The sequence below is a fragment of the Ischnura elegans genome (assembly GCF_921293095.1).
Source record: "Ischnura elegans chromosome 13 unlocalized genomic scaffold, ioIscEleg1.1 SUPER_13_unloc_3, whole genome shotgun sequence".
Taxonomy (NCBI): Eukaryota; Metazoa; Arthropoda; class Insecta; order Odonata; family Coenagrionidae; genus Ischnura; species Ischnura elegans.
In genome coordinates, this window is record NW_025791659.1 from 4,087,746 (window position 1) to 4,109,744 (window position 21,999).

Consider the following 21,999-nt stretch of genomic DNA (forward strand, 5'->3'; position numbering starts at 1 on the left):
GGCGCCTCAGGCTTTTCTGTCAGCTTCGAGAAGTAATAGGCTGCATAGAGCATTTCATAACGAAAAGTTACTGCAAGCAACAAGGGTCTATGCCGTCTAGTCTCGTGGAAAAATAAAAACAAAGTGTCGCTGTGCCTGTCAGATCCATTGTGCCTGGCGGAGAGTTAAGATGAACATCTGAACGGTTCTATTTATGCCTCGGCCCTTCCACCTATTCCACGAATGAACTCCATTCCTGTGTCTACTTGTACCATCTCCTGCTGCTCTTTCTCAATTTGCCTCCTTTCAAGGAAACAACAGCTCTCTCTTCACTCCCTCAATCATAATGTGAACTTCCCCTGGCTCTCTTTTATCATTAAAAAAAACTCATCTTCCTTAAGACAGAGTGAAATACCGCTTTAAGAAATTATCATAGTCGCTTCTTCACTTTTTAGTGGATGAACAACCACCGAAGAGCATATAAGTATTAGTTGAACTTTCTGGCGGATCTCATTAATCTACAGGAGCAATTTTTCATACTTTATATCCAGCGTTTATCATGAGTTCATTTTGGATTTTAAAGCTGCCGATAATCCGATGAGAATGGTGTTATAGATAAAAAAAATCACTATGGATCATGTAAGCTCTATGGTATCTCCAAAATTCCCTAGATCAGTACTGAGATGGTTATAGCGTCAATGCCATATGATTATGGCATCTTGTGCTTCATTGTAACGTTCGTTAGCTCTAATTTTATTTTTCCAGCAATTAGCAGAGGCAAATTGTAGAGACATGGTAATAGTAAAACTAATGTAATGATAAATATTCATGCAAAACAAAAAATTAATATGATAATTTAAGACATTTGTAAAGTTGAAAAGCTGACGGAGAAAATATCAAATTATATTGGCATTGTTCAAATCATTCAGTTACAGCTATTGAATTCATCCAACTATTTGAGTACATTTAATGGAAAAGAGTCTGTGAGTTAGATGTTAAATAAATAATGTTCATTTGATGACTTAAGGGCAAGAGATAATGTTTAATACCAATGGCTAAGGGATTAATGAATGATGAGATGATGGTGCTAATGAATATGGTCATTAGTGTAGGTGTAATGATCATGGAGATGGTATATAAATGAGCATAGTAGAAGTGTAGCTACATTAAGAGTAACAAGTATAGGATATAGGTATAACTTGATGCCATGAAATTTCATAATGAAGTGGTGTCTGCATGATTTCCTAAGTTTTGCGAGATACGTATATTACATGTTTCTGAAGAGGGAATTTAAATCTCTAAAAGATCTAAATCTAAAAAAGATTTAAATCTCAGCACTTACCAGGGCTTGATCTTATTTCCCTGAATGATTAAGCATTCATCAAGCAAATAATAATGATTTTAAAACACCTTGAAAACTTTTACGATTTTATAGTAAGATTTGAAAATCTACATGCGACGGGTATGAAAAGGGACCATAAGTTATTACAATGCATAGTCTCCGTCAAATACATAGGTCTTATCGCTTTAAGGTGGCTAAGCTGCTAAGGCCTTGAAATTTATGAAGCTAATAATTGTTGAATTAACCGAAGGTTTTGTAATGACAGATGTTAGCACTCAGGCTATCTTTAGTTTTTTTTGACTCTGCAATGTATATCCATTCTGAAATAACCGCCGCGCGAATTCCAATATCGTTGTGTCGATGCGTTTCGAATTCGATTTTTGAGTCGAGTCGAGTGGCCGATCGATTAGTTCATGAGCGGGAGAATGTCGGAAGATTGTGTTTATGACGGAAATTAGTCAACTCTCAATTTTGTGTGCTTTGAGAGGTAATATTCTGCCTATTAAACATTACTTTTTGATTTATTTTGATTCCGGAAATATTTCTTGTCGAGGTTATTAGTTTCTTGTTTGTAAGAAGTTAGTGGTTAAGCTAAGTAAGTACCTACATTAAAGTGTTGTTGTCCATAAACTAAAGACGTTATCCTGCTTTTTTACTAAATAGGTTTTAAGTTGCTGCGGGATTCTTTGTTTCCTGTCAAGTAAGTTGAGAAAATTATTGGATAATTTTTTTACTGTGAGGCCCTCGCCCTGAATTCGTATTCGTGTATAACATCCATATTGTTGGCGGAGAGCAATGTGCGATTTGCTAGTGTGTTTGTGTGATGATGGGCCTCTTAAAATGCACAATTTTATATAAGAACCTCATAGTAATGCCATGTATACAATTAATCTTGTACAAAGATTATTTTGCTTGGTGTGAATAGCTAGTTTCCGTAGTATATGTATGGGTACGATATAAACATTTAGCGACGGTTCGATTACGCAATGAAAGGTAACATGAAGTAGCATTGTGTATTCCGGAGAAGAACAAACTCAGTTTTTTCGGTGTGCGGTTTAGAAGATAGAGTTCTCATAATTAGACGTTCCCATTGGTACAGGACTTCCTTCATGTCAATGTAAGTTGTTTTTGTGGGTAAACATATTAGACGTTAGCGTAATTATATTCGTGTGTTAATTTTGTCATTAAAAGGAGAACTTAATATAACCGGCTTTTTAGCAAAATAGATGTTGAGGTGGTGCTGAATCCGTCGTTTTTTTGTTTTTATTTGGAGATTTTTTTTTGGATAATCCTGTATTATTTTGACATCGTCACTGATTTCTTATTCGTGTATCATATCCAAATTTATGGTGGAGAAAACTGCGCGACTTGCTAGTGTGTTTTGTTGTTTATGGATCTCATTAGAAATGCATTATTTCATAACAGCACCGTATAGTAATATCATGCAAGTGGTCTCTCATATATCAAGATTGCTTTCTTGGTGTGATATCAAGTATTCCGTCTTCTAGGTGAAGTTATATGCATTTCGGAGTTGTTTGGCCCTGTCGTAATGATGTTATGTGTTCTAAATGTTCCCAGACTACGTGATGCTATCATACTGTTTTGTCATATCATCTTTTGTGTCATTAAATAACATTATTGGTAGGAATGCCGTGTGTATTTAAATCCTCTCATTGCGATTCAAGTATCACATTCTTCTCTGTCATTGTCACGGACATAATTAAACACTCGCAATTAAAGGCTTTAAAACCTAATATATTTTTATATATTTGCTTGGTAGTATCTTTGGGAAAAGTAGTGAAATCATGAAATTCTAAACCGGGAACCTCTAACTTCAGCAAATACAATTATTAGAGGCTTAGTTATCTATGAGAAGTTTCAAATCTGATTGTCTTGTTTATAAATAGAGGTTTGTGAGAGCGTAGGATCTGTTTTGGGGTGTGACATCAAAAAATATAAAATATAATTCGAGTTTATTTTGAACGTTGATATCTGTTTCTCCGAAAATTTGGGTTTAACCTCGACAGTTTTATGAGTGACATGGTTTAGGACGACTAAGTGCATAAGTCTGAGTATAAATCATGTAAATATAAGCTTTCTATATTCGGTTTAATGTATCGAGATGCTTTATATGGAGAGCATTGGGGCTCCATAGTATATTCTGTTTAAAAGTATGGGTGACTTTATATCAATTAACATGCAAAGAGAGATGACGCAATTGGTAAGTGCATAAGTTTGTTTATTAAAAACAATTTATGGTTGACTCGATTCTATGTTTCATGCATTAGGATGCCTGTTTATTCCTAGCAAATTATTTGAGAGTTTCTTTTCAGTTGCCATCATGAAGTGCGTATTTCCAATTGTTTATAATGCTTCTTTTAATGTTGAGTTTTGTGGTATCACCATGACACCATGACATTTGCTTTTAAGCTGCCCCTTATTTCTTTGTGCTTGTGACTTTGCTTTTTCTAGTGGTGGTTGACGCTCTTTCTAATTGCCATCACGAAGTATCTATTTCCGTTTGTTCATAATGCAATATTAGTGTTGAGTAGTGGGTATACTAACGACATTTGCTTTTGGACTGCCTGATGATGTGTTCTAGTGAACATGCTTTCGGAGTGCTTATAGATGTTCCTTTTATTGCCATCATAGAGATCCTATTATCGTTTGATCTTAATATTTATTTTAGTGCTGATTTTTGGGGGATGCTCATGGCATTGCTTTTAACCTGCATGATCATTTTGTAAAATAGAAGGTGCCTTATTAGTGCTGATGGATACTCTTTTTAATGGCAAGCATTATGTCAATGTTGTGTTTGTCTTTGTTGCTCTATATAGTACAGAGTAAACATAATGAAGATACAATTTTCTATGTTCCACAAGAGTTTTAATTACTGACCCAGCTTTCGACAGTACACTATGTCATTATCAAGTATTGTAGGCAAACAAAAAAATTCTCAGTACATAGTACAGTACACTATAGCCGCTATGTACTGAGAAATCTTTTGTTTGCCTACAACACTTGATAATTACATAGTGTACTGTCGAAACCTGGGTCAGTAATTAAAATTCATGCAGAACATACAAAAGTGTGTCTTCATTATGTTTCCTGTCACCAAGTTCCACCAAGTATCGCCTTCCAGCCTTAAGTTCAATAGTACAGAGTATATGAGGATTCTAATGACATTGGCTTTATAAACGAATTTTACGGAAGAGGATCATCAAATTTAAATGAGTTTTCACCCACCGCACATTTAAATAAGTTAATAAAAGTCTACACTCATGTCGGTGACGAACAAATTGATATGAGTTTCATGGGGAAATAAGGTGTAATTAGGTTATCAACCAAAATTTGCATTCAGGATGATGTTATTTATGGAGTAGATCTTCAATGTTATTTCTTGCATTTGCTATTTCATTGTGCAAAATATCAGGAAAAAGTGGATTGCAATGTGCTAATCACAGCGAACATTATTGAGAGTCGATTAAAATGTGACCGGAGTGGGAATATAATGGAATACTATGGGATGGAATTGGGCACCCTCAGTGCATTCCTTCTTTTTTAGTTGCTAGAATATTTTCTATTATAGAACAAGCCTTTTTAGTGCTCATAGGGGCTCTTTTAAATGTCATTCTGAAGTGCCTTTATTTTCCAATTGTTCTTAAAAAATTCTTTTAGTGCTGAGTTACTAGGAATGCTCATTATATTACCTTTAAAGAAGCCTGAATATTTTGAATGAGTAATTGACTTTCCAAGTTTTTAAGGATACTCTTTTTAATTGCTCACAAGAAGTGCCTTTTTCAAAATTTTCATATTGCTTCTTTTAATACTGAGACTTGGGCGATGCCGGTGACATTTGCCTTGAAGCTGCCTGATTATTTTTTGCTTCCGATGATTCGATTTCCAAGTTTTGTAATGCTTCTTTTAGTGCTGATTTTTGGGGAATGACCATGGCAACTGCTCTGAATATGTTTGATCATTGTTTACTCTTGATTATGCTTCTTGAAAGCTGTATCTATTTGTTCATAATGCTTGGTTAAGTGTTCATTATTAGGGGGTATTCATGGCAACTGCTTTGTTTAGCGTGATCATTTTCTGCCTGTAAACATGCTTTTTTATTGGTGATAGTGACTTTTTATTTTCCATCCCTAACCCTTGTACTGCCACCGGGCCGGTATATTGACCCTCACCGGTTAAGCAAAAACTGCCCCCCACGGCCCGATTAATCGATCCTAATTATTTCACTTTAATTTCGTGATTGTGGCATTTTCAACGGCTGTAATTTATGTAAACCTCCATAATCTATCTATGGTTATCAGATATAAATGTATCATAGGAATTGGTAAAAAAATCTGGAGGTATTTAATAAAATAAAGTAGCTTAAAAATTTTTAAATCTGGAGTGTGGGTAATTCCAGAAAATAGTCTTGGCAGTGTTCGTACATCCCCACCAAAATGGGCTGGCGGGAAAAGCGTTAAGCACCTAATCTAAGTACATCTCTATCATTCTAACACATCTAAAACAAGTATGCTCTGAGGGTATCAGTAATTCCTACTATCCAAAAGGTGGTAGCTTATTCTGTGTACGACTATAATTGTTGCACTGTCGGCAACTTACACAAGTTTGATCTAGTAGTACCTGCAATGCCCACTGAAATTCCTATTTCCCAAACCTTCACTATCTTTTCGAACACCTACACTTCCTCATTCACTATAATTTTAATTATAAGTCTCTTTATCAGTACTTCTCTATTTTTTTAATCTACCACATTCAGGGATTTGAGGTGCAAATAGATGTCTAGAGTTGGTAGTATTGTCCTAAATCTTCTATTCATTAAAAATTGGGAGGTTCAGTATGTTTCACGCAATATAGTGTTACAGTACTCAAGTAATGCACCTCTTTGTTAGCTTCTCTATAGATATTAATTATTTTTTTATGAGCAGTTTGGACAGTCTTTCCACCTGGCCATATGATCTAGGGTAGTTATGTGAATTTCCATTCATTTGAAAACATTTTGAATTCTTAGGAACCAAAGGGATTATTGTCAGCAATAACAATTTCAGAGATGCCAAAACAACTCAATACATCCTTCATAAATAAAATCTTTCATAAGAAAGCCAATACGGTTCAACTTATTGCACTTAAATCATAGTTTCCCCGAAAGCATTACAAGCTCCTTTCATATATATATCGCAACATTTTTTACCCAAGCAAGGCAAATTAATCATATTTTTACTCATTACCTTTTCCATTTTATTATTAAACTTGATTTTTCTCTGAACACTGTCCACTTTCAAAAGCACCCCTTCCTTCATTGATTTAGCATTTAATCAGTGGCAATGGAAGCGGATGTGTGTGTCCTCTGTTTTTGTAATCCTCTTGATGCGTGCGATGTTTGATTTACTAGCAGTCACTGCTCTGGCATGCTCCTGACTTTCTTCCATTGCCCTCCATTTCCAAGTTTCAAATTAGTGGTGCTAAGACAATTCTCCTGCAAGTGATCAATGGCCTTGATCACTATATTCTACACCGGTTTAGAGTCATTAAATTAAATCCTAACTCCAAATTTTAACTATGGACAGCAATATTTGACATATTCAAATTTGACCATGACCAAGCATTCACTTGCTTTGCACTTGATTGTCGCATTATATTTCTCTAATTTTAGTCTTAAACTTTAATGCCTGCTTGAGATTATTTTGTCAATAGCACTAATTATTATATTCTACCCTGGTATGTAGGTAGTACATACCAGTGGTGCAGGGAGGGGGTGTTTTTGGGGGATAACCCCCCCCCACAGAGCTCAGACAATTTTTGAAGTTTAATATATTTTATTTATTTGGATTAATATTAAGTATGGAATAGTGAAAGGATTAATAAAATATTCCTCAGAGGCCATAAATTTCACCATTTTTAACCATTTATCTTAATGTTTTCTGGTGGAGGGCCTTCGCACCTCCCAACTACCCTGGCAGGTATGCCATACACCCAGACACACCAGTATTAGTTGTGCCTAAAGCCTCCCCTAGCCCTAATTCCTGGCTGCACCCCTGGTACACACTACAAATGGATGTCCATGTTGAGAAACTTGTTATTGCAGTGTTCCACACTTAGAAATTCTTTTTCCACATGTATACTCCTGTTAAGTCATAGTTAAGCACCAGGATATATATTATAAAAGCTTTTAATCTGTTATATTAGTAACCACGGTGATATAAGGGATGAGAGATGGTTTTGAATTGAATATTTGCGTATTGTAGATAAATATGAAATTTATTACAGATGAACTTGTGAATTGTAGCCAATTTTTCATATTTTAGCCCTTTTCCTAGGATTGTAGAATCTCCATTTCTGAAAATGAACAAGTGAATGCAAAAAACTTAAACAAATTTAAAACAGCATTTTTGGAAAATAAAAGGACAGACTAGTTAATATGATAATCCAAATGAATATGTCACTAATATTGAAGTTTTCGAATGTCACTGACAACTTATGTATCTCTATGTTTTCAAAGCGTTTTATGGAAGGAAGGTTATAAACAAAAAAAATCAATAAGTGTTGTTAAGTAGCATTAGTTGGGAAAACAACCAAATGTGTTGTTGAATATGTTATAATATAAGAAGTCGTAATTCTAAAATAATTGTTGAAATTAATTTATTTTTTGTACTATTAAAATTGACTTAACCACCTTAACCAATTCATTTCATATAATGTCAGTAGGTAACTACTAAAACAAATAAAAGAAAACCGTATATAATAGGACTAGATTGTTCTTTTTAAGATACTTTACATAGAAAGTATAAATTGTAATAAATTGATGGCAATGGTAAACACTGATGCATACAGGGTAATTAGGTATTATTGAAACATTATTATCAACGGAAAAAATATTTTGAAAATTTGGACCTCATAGGCCATTGATTGATGCATTACAATATCCTTTTAAAGATATCATCACATTTTTACTCATTACCTTTTCCATATTATTATTACCCTGGAATTTACTCTAAACTCTGTCCATTTTAAAAAGCACCCTCATTGATTCAGCATAATCAATGGTAAAGTTTGCAGATAGCGTGTGTCCTCTGTCTCCTTTTTCCCAATAGCAGCTATCACTGCTCTGGACTGCTCGCAGCTTTCTTCCTATACCTTGCTTTGCTTAATTGCATCTTCAAATTTAAGATCAGGGATGCAACTAAAATTCTTCTGCAACTTATCATAAGCAATTCCCAATGCAATTTTCAATTCCCAGTACAACCATCAAGCGATTACAATAGCATTATAATGACGCAGTCCTGTGACTGGCCTTCGGGATTCGGTTGCTGTTCCCTTTTTCAACTATTAAACACAAGTATTTCGAGTTAGTAAAATAATTTATTGCATAGCTACTGTTCCCATAGTTTTTTCTTTTTATCTCTGCGTCACTTATTCAGTATTATATCAGCACGCTCCCTGAATATCTATACCATCTTACTTGCTCTATCTTTTCTCCATTGATAATAACAGTCTCGTTTCCATCATCATTAACTTTCACATTTTAGTTTTCCCTACACAAACTTTCATTCCTTCCTCTAAGCTGTTCCTCCTCATTATTAGAAGTTTCTGATTGTCATTGGCCAGAATCTCCATGTCATCGGCAAACCTGATGCATTTTTCATTGCATCCTCCATTCCCTTCTCAATTTTCACTCTTCTTGGTTTTTCTGACCATCTCCTCCATGCATGTGTTCAGTATTGTGAGTGAAAGGCAGTAGCTCTGTCTTACTGCCCGGAACAGATTCATGCATTCAACTTTCATAGCCACCATCTGGTTTTGTACAATTCCCTAATCAGCCTACCATCCTTCCAGTCCACTTTCTTTATCTTAAGAATATCCAATAGCTTATCCCTTTTTCCGTCTCTAATTTTTGTTGGAGTCTCCTGGATGTATACCGTTACATATTGTATATTTTGTTACACAATTCACTACTACTTCTTGTTGACCTTCTTCTAATCACATAAATAATTCAATAGGAAGCTCATCTATGCCCATTGTATTACCATTATTTATGTACTTCATTGTTTTTGCCATCAATTTTAACGAGTACTGCCTCCAAATTTTTGTTTTATTGTTGATAGACACAATGACTTATTGTTCGAACAAATGGAAAATGAACATAATGAAAGGGGGCCCCTTGATACGTTGTGGCAGGTATATTGCTTTCCAATGAATGGCTTTGGTTATCAACAAAATGGCTTTAATAAGTTAGACCAGCATACCTTTCTTTTGAAATTAAAATATTAAAATTCTTTTCTAGAGCTCCCAGCTGGTGGTAGGAAGTTAAGGGAAACATTAAAGTGGTGACTGTATTTCTTCCTCAGCCTCACTGGCAGTCATTTAATGTGAGAGTTGAGCATCTGATGCTGGAGAATGAAGAAATATGATAAATGAAGACTTGGAAAATCGTGGAACTGTTCTTGCTGATAAGTTAACATCTTGCTGAATTCCTTATGATGCACAAGCAGGCATCCCTAATCAGTGGAGTCGGAGGCACAAGGTCTGTTGCAAGGTGTGGAAGTGGTTGTGATACACCAGTTATCCCTAATACCCTTAGGATGATCAGAGTCAGTAAAAGGAGGAGTTGTGCAGAGGCAGTCTTGGGGAACAAAGATGAGTTAAGTTATTGTGAGACTAAAAATGCTGTAAAGGGTCACAGATCAAACGACACTTCATATCATTGCTCCCACTGCACAGGTGGATTCAGCACCAAAAGTAAGCTCATCAAACACATTGAAACTCATTTTGCTGCCACCAATTTGGACATTGATGCTGAGTCATGCGAGGTGCTAGATGTAAAATGTGCAAATAGTAAAAGACAAGGGCTGAGGCAAAAAGGGAATGGGCGTCTAAAGGAAATATCCGGAGGGACTCAGGAGAAAGGAAAGGATAGAAAAGGGAGAAGATTTGCTGTAGGAGCTGACCCATGTGTAGAAGGCGTTTCCTCGAATTCCTCCCCTTGTGAGAGAGACATCAAAAAGGGAAAGTGTTCAAGTGCAAGAGAGAGGCCTTATTCATGTAGTGTGTGTTACAAGTGTTTCACTCATAGTTCTACTCTCAAAAAACACATGCGAATACACACAGGGGAAAAGCCTTATTCCTGTAGTGTATGCAATAAGTCATTCTCTCTGAGTGGCAACCTCAACAAGCATATGCGTACACATACAGGAGATAGGCCTTATTCATGTACAATATGCTGTAAATCATTCAGTCGTAGTGATCACCTTACCGGGCACATGCGCATACACACAGCAGATAAACCTTATTCCTGTAGTATCTGCAGGAAGTCCTTCACTGAAAGTGGTAACCTTACCCACCACATGCGCATACACACAGGTGATAAACCTTATTCCTGTAGTGTATGCAATAAGTCATTCTCTGTGAGTGGCAACCTCAACAAGCATATGCGTACACATACAGGAGAGAGGCCTTATTCATGTACAATATGCTGTAAATCATTCAGTCGTAGTAATAACCTTACCGTGCACATGCGCATACACACAGCAGATAAACCTTATTCCTGTAGTATCTGCAGGAAATCCTTCACTCAGAGTAGCACCCTCTACATGCATGTCCGTACCCACACAGGAGAGAGGCCTTTTTCATGTACAATATGCTGCAAATCTTTCTCTAACAGTTACAACCTAAGTACACACACACGTATACACACAGGAGACGGACCGTATTCATGCAATGTCTGCAGCAAGTCCTTTTCTCACAAGTCCACCCTTGACCTTCATTTTCGTACCCATACAGGGGAGAAACCCTTTTCATGCAGCGATTGTGGGAAATCCTTCTCTCAGAAAGGTGACCTCGTGAGGCATTTCCGTACACACATGTGAGAGACATTAATTTTCCAGGTATGGGTATAATTGGTTCACTCAGATTCATTACTTACAGAGATACGTCATGCAAACTCACAGGAAGGATAGGTCTTCTAGATTTCACAATTGTTTTCATTTCACCTTAAGAAAGTCTGTACTGATGAGCCTAGTAATTCATTCTCGCTTACAGAAGAAGTGCTTCATTATGATGAGTGCATGCTAAAGAAGTCATGGACTTCTAATTTGTACTTTGATGTAGCTTTATAGCAAAAAATTGAATGGCTGCCCACTTATGGCTCTCTGAAAAAGGCAGTATACTAGTAACTTTTACTCAAAATTGTCCCTTGAAGGAGTACTCTCCTTTTTTACGATACCTTTCTTAATCCTTAACATGTATGTATTATTGTGAATTAAGAATGAATGCGAGGAGGTTTTTTACTGGTATTTAATTGTTCTTATTGTGCCAATAACTTGAAAATATTGTGAATGCAGTGAATAGATAATTTGTACTGGGGAATATGTAATGGAAGTTGATGTACAATAATGTTTACTATACCAATTTTTCAATGGTAAATTAACGTCATGTTTCTTAACCTTTTTTTCTGCAAAAATGTTCCATTTGCGGATAATCGTAGATATTTAAATGCAATCAATCCTTTGTCAGTCTATCATTTAAATTTTCATGACTGCATATCAAGAATACTTTTTCTTTAGAGATCAATTAAGCGATAAATTATGATTGACAAGGGAAGTCTTACGTCAGCCTCCTGAATTAATGAGTGGACATGATTGTTTCTGCTACTATATGCTTCTCTATATCCTTGTGATTGGTTTGTTTTGGTATAAACTGTCTTATTTTAAAGATGCAACTATCAATGTTAAACAAATGACAATAAACAGCATGTTTTCAAAACTTAGCCAACCAATTTAAGTACTTTAAAGTGATTCCTCTGAGAGATGCAGGGAACTTCATTTTCAGAAGAATTTCCAACAGTTCCCTGGTATCTCAGTTTCATCGATCCCTACTGCATTAATGTATGTTTTTTAGATTTTTGCTTATGCGTGGCAACGAATACATCTAGATACAATATTTTTTATGGTATGAAGGGATTACTCATATTCCCTACTTATACACACATTTCATGCATACCCGCAGCAAAAATATATGTCATATAGATTTTATGATTGTTCTCATTTTATCTGTTGCAAATATTTATTGAGGAGCCCCATTATTAATTCTCACTCACGGAAATAATGTTTAACAATCATTAGGAAATACACAATAGGGATGTTGACACATATTGGGGAATGTATGAAGAAGTCGTGGATTTCTGATTTGCAGTTTGACGGAGATCAGTAGCAAAGAGTGCAAGCCCACCCACTTGCCACACACTCAATGTAGGCAGTTTGCCTGTAGCTTTCACTAAAAGTTGACTGCTAAAAGGTCTTTTCTCCATAGTCATATCCTTCTTATTCCTCAATATGATTAAATAGTGAAGGCAAGGAATTTTGCCGTGTTGAAATCGGTGAAATTGTGTCCGTAACCTAAAAATAATGTGACAGTAGTTATTAGGTTTTTTGTATAAAAAGATGTGTTGCTGAATTTGATATACAAATATGTTCACTTTGCCAATAATTATGGTTAGATATTGTGTTTTCTATTGTAAAATATTGTCATACCACTGTAATGAATAGATGTATTGTATTGAAAGATATTTTATGAATCTGATTTTCAAATATGTTTGCTCTACCAATGTTTTAGTGGTAAAATGTTGTCGTTTTCAATTGTAAAATATTGTCACACTGCTGTGACATTTTTTTCTCACAGCAAAAATGTTCCTTTTGCCTCGCCATAGTAATTTAAATGAAATCATTCTAATAAGCCTAAGCCTATCATTTAAAATCTACGGACTGAATTTCAAGAATGCTTTTCTCTTGATAGGTCAATTAGTTCATAAAGTATGATTGAAAAGGAAAGTGTTAAATCTCAGCCACTTGACTTATGGATGAGGTTTATTGTTGCTGCTACTATATGCTTCTCAGTAGCTTTATGATTGTTGTGTTTTTGGATAAATTGTGCCCTGCCCTAATGATGCAGCTACCCTTGTTAATCAAATGAAAGCAAACTGCTTATGTATACAAAACATTGCCAGGCAATGTTGGTAGGTAAAAGTGAATACACTGAAAAATATAAGGAACTTTATTTTCCAAAGAATTTTCAAGAATTCTTGTTTTTTTCCTATTCCATAGATCACTCTTGTATTAGGAAATTGGTTAATCTTGATTTAAACCTAACTTCCAATTTGTATAAGTGGAAATGGTATGCCTCCTACGGAGTTTTTTTTTAATTTTACAGATCAACTTAAAAATAATATTAGTAGCCAAAGTTGGAATGTGAAATAAGAAATAATATGTCAATGTGCCAGGTAAGCTTGGACACACAGGCATTGTTCATTCTTGTACAAAATCTTCTTTTTTGCTAAAATAAAATAATTTAAAAGCGTCATGTTGAATTAAAACTTTTGGGCTATGTCGCCGCGTCAGATTTTGGGTGGCCCCAACGTTTCCCGACCGATGCTGGTCGCTTTCTCAAGGGAATCTGAAGAGGTGGGATTTAAAATTGGTATATATGTATATGTATAATAGGTATACGTGTCAGGTGCTGGGGGGAGGGGAGTGAGAGGTTGGAGGAGTAGGTTGTCGATTATTTTTGCCGATTACGGGTTGCCAAGTACGGCTGATTTTAAGGCCAGTGTTTTTAGTGCCAGGCCAGGTAATTTAAAAGCGATACATGTGATTAAGTAATGATGTTGAACTTGTAGCCTTCTCATATACACACTCTTGAAATTAATGCCAAACTTACTCAGCCCTTAAGCTCACCTTTTTTCATGATTACCACAGTTTTTCAGTCAATATTTTTAAAATTTCATTTGCCATATGAAATTGCTGTGATTGGCCGCTGGCTCATACCTTTTCCCCTCTGCTTTGCAAATGCCAATACTTATTTTAGGACTTTAAATTTCCCAATTATGAATGGCTGAAGTGAAGTATGATAGGAAGTCAAATTTTAAGAAAAAGATTTCATCTGCCTGCTATTCTTTAACATTTAAATCTTTAAATTCAATGCACAAATCATATTTACTTATATCAAACACACAATTGATGTGTATTCAGGATGGGATATCAGTGGTAACAGTTCGTTGGACCAAACACCACTATATATTTCCATAACGTGGCCCTCTTCTTGTATATTTTCGCTTCATCAATAAAAATTATTTTTCATTAATTGTTGATTCCTAGTTTTTTGTCCCAATGTCTTGGAGAATCTTTGTATTAGCCCGCTTTTTAAGAAACTTTGTATGGGACTGACCGCTTCTTGTAAAAAGAAGCCAAAATTTGGATAATGCCACCAATTAATTTTTCGACAATATTCTTGGATAATACCATTGAATTCCCAATTCCTTCTAGTGCGACCTTTCCTCGTTTCCTTTTGAATTCATGAATTGTTGGATAGAAGGATATTTTATACATAGTCGATCATTCGAGTGGGTAGAAATAATCGCTTTTACCTTACTCTAGAGCATAAAAAATATAATTATTGCAACACTATCACTCATTTCTTTCCACAGGTGATATCATTTTTTCCACCTCTCTTTCAGTAATTGCTCAAATCCATCTGCTTGACTCAATAATTTGCATGTTATTATTCATTCCAACAACTCTCCATGTTCACTTTTTAACTAGCCCCGTGACGATGTGGTATTGCACATTCTTACTACTCCTAGGCAATAATCGCTATACTTTTTCAAATAATTCCAGGGGACACTTTCCCTAAAGTGGGGGCACTCCTTCGGGAAAATTTCAAGATAAATAGTTCAAAATGGTGAGTTTTACAGCTTTGGGAGGGATATTTAATTATACACTACTAATATTTACACTATTCTGTAAGTAGTATTAATCCAATAGAGTGGTTTCCTATTATTTTTTTATTGCCTATATCGGAAGATTATTACTCCTGGAGTACGTATTTCACGCTTTTAGATTTTTAAATGACGATATCTATTTTTCGCGATTAAATGAAAAGTGAAAATTTTCAAGCGCGCGAAAACGCGACGGGTAAGGAAATCTCTCCGTGTGACGTATTTCTGGTTCCCCCTCCCGTCTTGTGAGGTGACCTTGATCGAGGCTCTGAGCGCTGATACGACGCAGGCTGCTAGAGGGTAGCTGAGTGCCTTGCTGGCTGGAAGCGCTTGGCTTAAAAAAGGTTTATTAATACCTTATTAAACAAAGAAAACTTTCTGACCTTAGCCAGTTTTAATAGGTGATTATTAAGACATGTTTCCCTGAGCTCTGCGCCTCATGCATGCATTGGTAATCTCAGACGATGTGTAACTCCTATCTTCTCCTATAGAAACTAGGTCCCTGTGACGTCACGTGGAATGGCATCGCATGGGCGCCAAATTGGCCCTTTTCAAATGAGGATAAAAATGGACCATTGCCATTCGTCTAAACCAGTATTTCTAAAACCAAATAATTTGTATATTATGAATACAGTAATGGTGGGTAACAAATCGCAATCAATGCCTTTCGGTTTCTTTGATGAAGGAAACTACCCCATTAAGTAAAATGGATTGAACTTTATAAAATGGGTTTATCCCCCAAATCCCCCCACCCTCGCTGTGCCACTGATCAGACATTGAGTACAATAATTTTAGCAAAGTAATCGCTCTCCAAAAACTTCCAAAACCGTTTATTGTATGAAGGATTTTCAAGCTTGATAATTATTAATACATACATGCGATTTTATGAGTCGTTTACTTTTGCCTGCCCCAATGTCCAGTGGTTAGTAGAAGACCTGTGTTCCTTTAACCCATTAATGCCGAGAAAACTTTTTTCAAAAAATTTTACTATTGACGCTTAAATTATGATAAATCATATCTAATGGAGGAAATAATGTTTTTAAAAAATTTGTTACATTAAGACCTGTGTTTCTTTAAACAGGATCCTAAGTAGTTTTTATATCAGTACCTTGTCTCATTTCTCTTTTTATTTTCCTGATTAAATACACAATTTCGCCTTTTAACTTAAATATTTCAGTTTGTGGGTTTTGTTGAACAAAATGCCATCTGCTCGATCGAGCATGTTTCCTGTCAGACTGTCCTTTCCACTGATCTAAATTTTGTCCCGCAGTGATTTTGTCCACTAATATTTAAGTAGCAAAATTTTATAGTACCAAGGATCTTTTTTTACAAATTCCTTCCTCTTTCTATCTACAAAACTGAGAAATTTTTTGAGCAATGAAAACCTTTCCTTGCTCATTACATTTAGAAAGAATTGAATTTATAACGCAATTTTTCATTAAAATTCTGAAATATAAGTCGCAAACTTAATCTAAATTTAAGTCCCAAACCTAGAAATACACTGAAAAATCCTCCAGAGGTGTGGGAACCCAGTTTTGAAACATATTTTTTGCTGGGTAGTTTTCTTTGCAAATTTTCAAGAAACTATGCTATAATTGTAATTATTTCATTTTCAAAATTTATCTCAAAATATGCTACGGGATCATCTTTACACAGAAAAGGTGATATTTGTTTTGCAACTAAATCACATGTAAAGATCAGATGCATGTCTTCACTGCTGATCTGTTCCCAATTATTTTCCTGAATCTTCACAGAAGAATGAGATGGTGGAAATCTTTAAACCTGGAGTCAAGGGAGTATCCATTTGAAACCTCCGAAGTGGTATCAAGACATCCTGCACTCTTTTCTTCCAGAAAATCAAGAACCCACTCATCGGAAAACTAATGAGAGCCAGAAGGCTTGATCAATTAATGAGGGGTTCAGATATGGAAGGGACCCATGGGCAAAAAAAATAAAACCACTAAAGCAAAGGTAGACGTGAAATTATCCCAACCCTAACCTTCAAACCTCGTAAATAAGATACCAGATGATCTCTTTATTTCTTCAGGGATTTCTTCCACGTCAGCTTGTTTTTAGACAACAGTTTCGCTGGCTATCCTGCCAACATCTTCAGGTCAAAGGTGTTGGCTGTTGGTTTCTGCCTCGTTTATATACTGTTGGCTGGATTGGAGCTGCACTGTGATTGGCTGAGAGAGATACCACTGGCATTTTAAGTCGGGCTTAAGGGGTTAGATAAGAGGGTACATACAGTATTCTTTCCACGCGTCGTTTTCACTGTTCAAACTCACACCATCACTCATTGAATATTACTTGAAACAGTGCTGCTTCCATTACATCCTTCTGATATCAATTCACGAGAAGCCTCTTTTAGTCTCTATCCTGATCACAGCAATTGCTAAAACCACTCCTAAAGTTGTAATCACCAATTTGGCTTTTGGGGGCTAGAACACACCTACATCAAATACAAAGCGCAGAAAATAAAAATCTCAAAAAAAAATTGCATCAGCATCCTAGTCTATTATAAACCGCACTTGGCAAATTATCTGCACATCCGTTCAGCTCAATTAGAAAATCAAGGTAAACCTTTCCTTAATTTAGGGAATCCATGGCATCCACTAGCACTGCAACCCTAACTAAACTATGGCTGTAAGAACGGAGTCCTCCTAGCAAGCAAGAAACTCAAAAACATGCCGCTCTTTTTCACCAAAATTCATTACTCTCCTTTCAACTCTTCAAAATAATTGTTTCTGTACTTTATTTTTCAATCTACCATTTGAGACCATTGTTTGCGAGTAACTCTATGAAAAGTATGATTTAATAACCGTGGTTAATTAAGTTAGTTTGAAAATTATTCTCCTTCAGCTGAAATATTTCCAGCAACATGACATTAATGGTATAAGTGTTCACATTTGTATCATGATTACATACTATAGGGAACTTGCATATATTTCAGATATAATCAATAGCCCCAAAATTATATAAAAATATATGTTTGCATACCTCGGTGAAAGTTTTTTTTATTATTTCATGACGTGGTTTGCGATATTTAATGCATCAAAGTTTACGAGAATTTTCAAATGCAAGTGAGAAGCGAAAACGCCCGATGATTGGCTGGTAGAAAAGTGACGTCATAGTTCAGTACGAGGCACGGCGGCACGGCCATAGTATAGGTTGCATACTTGAATACATGCGACGGCGTGGTTATGATTCATTTATTGAAGTGCAGACTTATCGGAGTTGTTCATTGTGACTTCAGGGCTATTATTTGATCTATTTCTCCTCCATTGAAAGCGATGGATTGCGTAAAGATGAAGGCATATGGTTATTCTTAGGCTGATCCAAGCAAGCTTCCTGTTACTGATTCCATCATGATAACAGGGTATTTTAGTGAAACTGTAGACTTCGTCGGCTCGGAAAGTCGATGCCGAGAAATGGAAAGGTAGCTGATGTGCATCTGTAATGTTTTATAGTTTATAACAAAGTGAGACTTGCGTATAATATTGGCGAAAGCGTATACTCATATGAAATGTGTATTCTTTTGGCAGTCCGGTAGAGTCTTATGGTGAACTTATTTCCGCCTCGAAGCTGTCGATGATACTTTCAACTTAAAAATATCTTGCCTGGAGGGCGACAGGAAGCTTTGAGGAAGCCAGACTATTAATGTTTCAATTTAGTAGCGATAATATAGACGAACTTCCAACACAATCTACCATCTTGTGACTAAAAACCCCGAAGCCACTTCCTATTCTGCAGAAAGAATCGCTCAATCGCACTTCGATCAATATAATAAACACAACGTCTTCAGGTGTTAATAAGTTACTTTTGAAATGAAATACTTCCTAAATTAGCATTAAAATGTGCATGTTTTCCAAACAGAGTCTTTAATACATTTTAGGAGCTTTTCTCACGATATATCTGAAACCTTCTCTAAAGGCGAGCTCATCGTCATTGCGATCGGTTGTCACTTAAAAATTCCGTATCGGAAATCCTAGAGGGATGACTTTCGACGATGACCGTGATCACCTGCACTCTCACTATCATTGGAACCCGTGGTGAAAATATCATCCCAATCCAATATCTATTTGGTTTTAACTGGGGAAAGAGCAACATAGAACTGCACATTCTTTGGGCAACTTTGGGTTTGACTTTCCCTCAAACACACCATTTCCCCTGTGGTGCACATCAGTCCTATCTTTATACGATGGCCTGACAACCTTTAAATGGATCCTTGGTTTATCCTGACAACCAACTAAATGGAAATTGCTGATCCACACATGTCCATTCTTATCTCCATAATTTCCAAAGGCCGCGGAACATTACTCTTGTGACTCAACTTTTTTTTGAAAAGCAAGCAACGGCGCAGAATAAAATCAAAGAATGCTGCGATTCATTTTTTGTGACCACCTCTGGATTCTATTCTTTTTCCATCTACAACTTCCTTTATCTTTCGGGGTAAACTATGGGACAAGATGTTTAAATATTTTCATTAATTTATAACAAAATATAAGTTCTAAAAATACCCTAAAGCCATTGTATTAATCCTTACTGATGAGTGTAAATTAATGTGGAAGATGAATGCTGTAGACGTAGTAGTTTTCCTTAGGTTGAGTTTCAAAGTTCATGAAGTTGACAAAACGGCTATTTTTTCGGTGCGCGGAGTCATTTATTGCACTGACCGTGTCTACATTTTTCAATTTTTTGTAATAAAATAAATCAGAATTTAGGATAAAATTTCCTTTAAAATGACGTATAGTTCATTTTTATAGCATGTAGTGAAGCCAGGATATAAATTTGCAAAGTACAGCGGCACATCATTTTGACGCCGACAGTAGAAGAAAACGCTGTCTTCTTGGCTGGCACTCGAATGCATGAGGATCAACGTTGCTCTACATTTTCATATTTCCTCCCTTGATTTTAAACATCATGGAATTTTCTATGTCCTTCCGTAACTGAAATTGAACAAGTGCCTTAATAATTTGAGTCCATCGTAACCATCGAGAAACACCTATCCCGATTTTTGTTCGGAAGTTGAGTTTTTATTCTACGGCGGCCGAATTATCAAAAAATCTCAGTTTCAAGTTATTCAGTCAATGAAATATGGAAATATTATTTATATTAATGTTATCTTCGCTCACATAGCACACGGGTTTATCATTCCGTTTATTATACTCTTATTTTTCCGTAACGCTCATCCCGACAGACGGCTTGCATCGAGGCTTTTCTTCTAATTTCCTCCGTGGGAATGCACACGAAAATTTTTTCTGGGGTGTTATTGCACAGAGGAACAATGCACCACTTGTAATTTTTCCTTACTTCACCCATGTTCTCCTTTAAACGCAACGTGGCTCTTCCAAACCTGCAGTTTGGGCTTGAATCTTGGACTCATACTGAACTATGACGTCACAGCCAAAGATTAGTGGGGGCGGTATTTTTTAGCCCGCGAAACTCGGGCGACTTTTGGGAGTCATTTTCTAGGGTATAAACTGAATTTTAAGCGGAAAAAAGTATATTGCGGTACTAAGTGTTTACTGTAGTATATCAGTATACTGTTTATAAAAAGTATGCAATTTCCCTATTGTGTTTTCTGCTGTGGGAGCCATTACCATACAATATACTATACATAATTCCTCTTTACAATTTACTACTTTAATGCTTATCTGTCGTGTACATAGTACCTTTCATTTGCTTAAAAGGCCTTTTTATAAAGCCATTTCTCTGTCAGCCTATTATCACTATTAACTATTAAGATAAGCAACGCTAGAATCATGATATATTTCCTCAGTCTTCATTGATCATTCGTTGATGAAAATTTTTAACTGAAGTATTGGTCGTCCTTGTCTCTGACATTCTCAATGGATGCATGCAAAAGAAAATAATGTAAATAGCACTTTTTTATGAATGTCATTTTTGTACCTGAGATATTTTACAAAAGGATTTTATGCAGAATTCTTTGCTCGTGCATTGATAATTATTTTCTATTGAATCATGTGTATATGTTGGCATGACTTCCTTTGTGGTTGCATACAAATGAAAATGATATTAGTTGAACTTTTTTGTGGATTTCATTATTTTGAAGTTGAAATATTCAATACAGTTTATATTCAGTGACTGTCATGGGTTTATGTTGGAGTTTTAAGTTACAGAAAGGAAGGCAACATTTTTTATCTGATGGGAATGGTGTTACGGATATAAAGAAAAATTACTGTCCATAAGGAATATTTACATGGGCTCGGTAATATGATATGTTGAAGTGATTGCCAAATGTGAATTGCAGAGACCTAGTACTGAGACGGTGGACGTTAATGCCATGTGATTGTGGCATATAGTACCTCATCCTTTCATTTGCTCTGATTTTATTTTGCAGTAATTTGAACAAGCAAATTATAGACGCATAAAATAATGTAGTCGTAAATATTCATGCAATGCAAAAAATAATTACATAATAAGATAAATGTAGAGATGCACAATTATAAAGAAAGGATAGGCAAAAGAATGAATGAATATTAAATTCATTTAATTCATCCAACCATTTGGTTGCATTTAATGACTAATAGCCTGAGAGATAGTGTTTGAAAACATTGTTCTTTTTATGATTAAGGGCCAAGGACAAATTATTACACACGATCTCATAAGAATGGATAAGGGACTGCTTAGTGTTGAGATGGTTCTGATGAATGTGGTGAAAATGTAAGAGAAATAATCATGGAAATGGCTATGGATTCAACTAGGTAAGAATTCTGTTCCATCAAGGGTATAAAGTTCTGGATTTGAGGTGATTTTATGGTGTTGTGTGCGTAATCCATTGTTGGGAAAGGCTGGTAAGATAAATGTATGGCATATTTCTGAAGAAGGAAAATCTTACTACTCGTATTGCTTCTGCTTACTCTTAGTATCTGAA

The 21,999-nt window shown here is 35.7% G+C and overlaps 2 protein-coding genes across 2 annotated transcripts in view; both read left to right on the forward strand.

Annotated features, from left to right (window-relative positions):
• LOC124172925 (zinc finger protein OZF-like) overlaps positions 1 to 21,999 on the forward strand; it is an 89,159-nt gene that overhangs the window by 21,905 nt on the left and 45,255 nt on the right. The gene's annotated exons all lie outside the window — the stretch shown is intronic.
• Positions 1,759 to 13,396, forward strand: LOC124172927 (zinc finger protein OZF-like). Its single transcript, XM_046552446.1, has 3 exons — positions 1,759 to 1,808; positions 1,985 to 2,021; positions 9,618 to 13,396. The coding sequence occupies exon 3, from the start codon at positions 9,811 to 9,813 to the stop codon at positions 11,197 to 11,199; it is 1,389 nt and encodes a 462-aa protein (XP_046408402.1). The 5' UTR covers positions 1,759 to 1,808; positions 1,985 to 2,021; positions 9,618 to 9,810; the 3' UTR covers positions 11,200 to 13,396.